Raw genomic sequence first — 4,492 nt, 5'->3', positions numbered from 1 at the left:
ATTTAGAATCAAACAAACAAACCAAAAATTTGTCCCCCGTCACAATAAATTTGAACCTAGTTTTGTTCTTCTTCAGACATTTCATGATTCTAGAGCAATTTGTGATATTCATAAAAGGATCAATTAAGAGTTGGAGATGTGGTGGAAAAAGAAGAAAAATGACTCACAGAGCATGAGGCAGATTGATGTGAGCTCCATCCTGTACTGGTGTCGTTTTCTTGTAAGTCAGGTTTTAACTGGGACAACACAACAGTCTGACGTGACACAGGAAGTCACCGAAGGTGTTGTGAGGTCGGACCGTTTTTAAAATTTCAGTTCCTATTTGCACAACTAAAAAGGACAGAACAGCACAAATGCAACAACAAAAGCAAATTGTGATGAAATTAAAACAACTCTAGAGGCTGAACAAAGAACAAACAATACGTACACGAAAGGAAAAAAACAATCACTGATCTGCAACAAATTCACACATTTTGCAGACTGGCTTGATGCTTTCTGAAACTTTTCATGGTAAACAGCATTGGTTCGTACTTTACGATGTCAGCAAATGATTCACAGTTTGTTGAGGATCTTTTATTGATTGCATGCTTTGTTTGTTTGACTCTTGCTGTGCAACAGCTGCTTCAGAATCTTGGTGAGAGTCACATGTCGCTGTCATTAGTATATGACTTTCTGTTCAGTGGAAACCACAGGCCATCAGAAAGGATATGTTTATGTGTCACATTTCAGAGAAACAGGATGTGAAGCAGCCACAACATACACAGCACCGTTTCTGTGATGTGTCAGTTACACCTGACCCGTCAGTAAGCCAACAAAGCACATCATGTTCTCTGCATTTTGATCACAGTTCTGGCTTTCTCTAAAGATTTCTGCCTCTCTACACCAATAAATACTCCCAGCACTGGATAACGAAACAAATGCATAACAAACACATTTGTACACCATTCCCCACCGTGCTTCACGTCATGATGCTGCCGCCGCCGTGCTTCACGTCATGACGCTGCCACCACCGTGCTTCACGGTGGGGATTTTCTTGTGTGATGCTTTGACTTTTGCTTTTCAAAAACCTTTTCATAGAGTTTCTTGGGTTCTGAGTCTTCATGGTCCAGTTCTATCCAGGAGTACTGGTCCACCAGTGACTGGTCCTTCCAGAAACAGGAGTCTTCATACTACAATCACTGAGCCTCATTCACTGACCTCAGATGATCTCCGTTTCAATAACTGTGTGATTTTTAGCACCCTCTGGTTGCACACATGTTGAATTTCATCTGTCACTTTGTGAACATCATTTTGTATGAAAAGCAATAAAAGTAGAAAACCTCCAAGGGGTTTGGATACTTTTAAATGTCACTGTACATGTGAAAATGTTTTTGAAATTTGAACTTTGTCAGAACGACACATGAACAAGAAATGACGTGACTGCCTAGAAAATCTAGAGCAACCACATCATTTCAGTTTGATACGGAAATGAGGGTCTGGTGTCCAACCGCCATCAGACTGCCGCTGTTTTCTCTCAGTGTCTCAATCTTTGCTGCTTTTAGAAATAGAGAAGTTAGTAGCTCCAAATCAGTCTTGGGTTTTCTACTCCTGACATTTTCATTGTATTTTGTACAATCCAAGTGTGGTGATATTTGTGAATAGACGGTAAGTTGTTACCAGAGATGCAAAGACTGGTCTTGTGGAAACAAAGCTTTGAATGTAAAATGTAAAAAATAAAATAAAAAAAAAGCCCCTCAGTGTTTGTCTTTACTGTCAAACGGAAAAAATGACCAATGGAAGTTTTTCAGCCTGCTGTCATACCAGAGGAGGTGTCTGGCTCGGGTTACGGTCGCCACCTGCTGGTAAGATGAAAACCAGCAATCACTTCAAGAAGTCCACAAAAGAGCAGAGCAGAGCAATCCCAGAGATTCCTGGATTTTGTGATAAAATAAACGCTAAAACATTGTAGTGGTAAAATGTCGATAATGTTTGAGATACTGGGGAAGAGCAGTTGGCTTTTTTTTTTTTAAGTTATTTTTTTGGCCTTTGTGCCTTTATTTGACAGTGCAGTGAGAGAGAGACAGGAATGTGGGGGAGAAGAATGGGGGAGGAAAAGGGCCATGATCGGGATTCAAACCCATGACCTCCACTTCAGGACTGTAGCCCTGTACATGGGACGCCAGCTCAACCCGGTGAGCTGTAGCGGCGCCCCAAAGCAGTCGGCTTTTTAAGCCTGTTTGAGCAGGTTCAGTAAAAGCCCACATAAAAAGACGGCGATGCCAGGAAGCAAAACATTGACATAAAAGATACTAAATTATCAAGTGTACTGAGGATAAATTAGCTCGTTGTTTGCCCTGTAGTAAGTCGAGGTCAAAAGAGAAATGTTTTCTCCATCAGAAAACACCTCATTTCAAGTCCAGGTTGGTCTTCCGTTACGTATCTGCATCACCGTGATGAAGTGATTTGAAAGACGGGTTATGAGGCACATTAAATCCTTACTGCCTCCCGGCCTCGATCAGCACTGTTGGACAAGATTCTCTTTTCTCCGTGTGTTCGTTTGTAAAGACGAAACAAATTCAGCACGGACTCAATCAATCAATTTAATCACACACTGAATATTGCATGACAGAGCTCCGGGTCAAACTCTGCCGAGCATCAGACAGAGTCAGACTAAGACCTTCTCCTCAGACCCTGGTCTTATACTATTCAGTCACATGACAGGTCGCACAATATGTCACACAAGCTGTTTCACATTTTCCTCTGATCTGTCCATTTGTTTGTTTGTTCCTTTGATCCTTTGTGCCTTTCCTGAAATGTATGCCGCTTTATCTTTACAGCCTGTCTTCCCCGCATCCACAGCTCATCCTGGTTATTGATTATCAGGTTATTGGCAGTTACACACTCATCTGCTTCCTCCCAAGGACGGGAACTCTGTCCTGACTTGACTTACAAGCACACGACTCTTTAAGAATCAACGTTATAAAGGGTAACATATGATGAATAAACCCTCAAGATTAATTATTTTGTTCTTGAAACTTAAATGATTATATATGTTTCGAATAATATATCATTTACACAACAGCACCAAATCACATACAGAGCCAACAGGTGATGCCATCAACACAGCCCTCCACACAGTGAGTCAGCATCTTGAACAGTCTGGCAGCTGTCAGGATGTTGTTTGTGGACTTCAGTTCTGGTTTTAACACACTCGTTCCAGGCAGACTGTTGTTCAAACTGCACAGTCTGGGCATCGGCGAGCACACCTGCAGATGGATCAGAGACTTTCTCAGTCAGGTTGGGGCCCCACCACTCCTGAGTCCTGGGGTCCCTCAGGGCTGTGTGCTCGGCCCCATGCTGCACACCCACGACTGTGCACCAACCCACAGCAGCAACATCTTTGTCAAATTTCAAGATGACACTACTGTGGTTGGGCTGATTAAACAACAGTGATGAGACGGCCTACAGGGGGGAACTCCTGAACCTCACTACCTGTTGCTCCCTCAGTAACCTGACACTCAACTCCTCAAAGACAAAGGACTTGGTGCTGGACTTCAGATGGAAACAGGAGGACCTGCTGTTGTCATCGTGTGACCAAAGCTCAAACTCAAACTGCAGTTTTATGGGAGGTTGAACACAAACAAACTGTCTATAAAAGGTATATGACAACTATAACTGCTGCCAAGGTTCAAACTGCTTCTTATCCTGCAGCATACATAACAGGATGATAACCCCTCCAACAGAGTTCTGCCTCCTCCCCTTTCACAGATCTGCCAGCTGAGGGATTGGTGTTGTCATCATGCTGCGACGTATAGGAACTGAAAAACCCATCTGCTGCAAATCAGTGTGGGAAGGTGGAAGACAATAAAGGTGGGTTTGGCCTCCTGTGTGACTCTTGTTTGTTGTGAAGGAATTAAAAACTCTGCAGACGTTTGCTGTCACTGAAAGGTGAAATGGCGCAGCGGGGAAATCAGCTGAATTCAGAGAAACTCTCTTGTTCCATCTGTCTGGATCTACTGAAGCATCCAGTGACTACTTCCTGTGGACACAGCTACTGCATGAAGTGTATTAAAGCCCACTGGGATGGAGAAGATGGTAAGAGGATCTACAGCTGCCCTCAGTGCAGGAAGACTTTCAAACCGAGGCCTGTTCTGGAGAAAAACTTCATGTTGGCAGAATTGGTGGAGGATCTGAAGAAGACTGAACTCCAAGCTGCTGCTGCTGCTGATCACTGCTATGCTGGAGCTGAAGATGTGTCCTGTGATGTCTGCACTGGGAGGAAGATGAAGGCTGTCAAGTCCTGTTTAGGTTGTGTGGCCTCTTATTGTGAACAACACCTTCAGCGTCACCATGATTCACCTCTGTTAAAGAAACACCAGCTGGTGGAGCCCTCCAAGAACCTCCAGGAGAACATCTGCTCTCGTCATGATGAGGTGATGAAGATTTTCTGTCGCACTGATCAGCAGCTGATCTGTTATCTCTGCACAATGGATCAACATAAAGGACATGAAAC

General features: G+C 43.5%; 2 protein-coding genes across 2 annotated transcripts in view; one reads left to right on the top strand and one right to left on the bottom strand.

The window, feature by feature from the left end:
- LOC103375328 (sialoadhesin-like) overlaps positions 1 to 251 on the bottom strand; it is a 6,001-nt gene extending 5,750 nt beyond the window's left edge. Inside the window, exon 1 of the mRNA XM_008305576.1 lies at positions 168 to 251. Coding sequence (XP_008303798.1) covers positions 168 to 198 — 31 coding nt within the window. The 5' untranslated portion in view covers positions 199 to 251. The remainder of the gene's footprint in view (positions 1 to 167) is intronic.
- Positions 252 to 3,923: 3,672 nt separating this feature from the next.
- Positions 3,924 to 4,490, top strand: LOC103375330 (E3 ubiquitin/ISG15 ligase TRIM25-like; the record flags this gene model as incomplete). Its single annotated transcript, XM_008305577.1, has 1 exon — positions 3,924 to 4,490. A coding segment is annotated over exon 1 (558 nt), but the record flags the coding sequence as incomplete, so codon positions are not given.
- Between the last annotated feature and the right edge of the window lie 2 nt (positions 4,491 to 4,492).

This window comes from Stegastes partitus, unplaced genomic scaffold (genome assembly GCF_000690725.1).
Source record: "Stegastes partitus isolate 25-593 unplaced genomic scaffold, Stegastes_partitus-1.0.2 Scaffold2553, whole genome shotgun sequence".
In the NCBI taxonomy this organism is placed as follows: Eukaryota; Metazoa; Chordata; class Actinopteri; family Pomacentridae; genus Stegastes; species Stegastes partitus.
The sequence above is the reverse complement of the archived record's forward strand: the minus strand, read 5'-3'. Positions and strand labels throughout refer to the sequence as shown.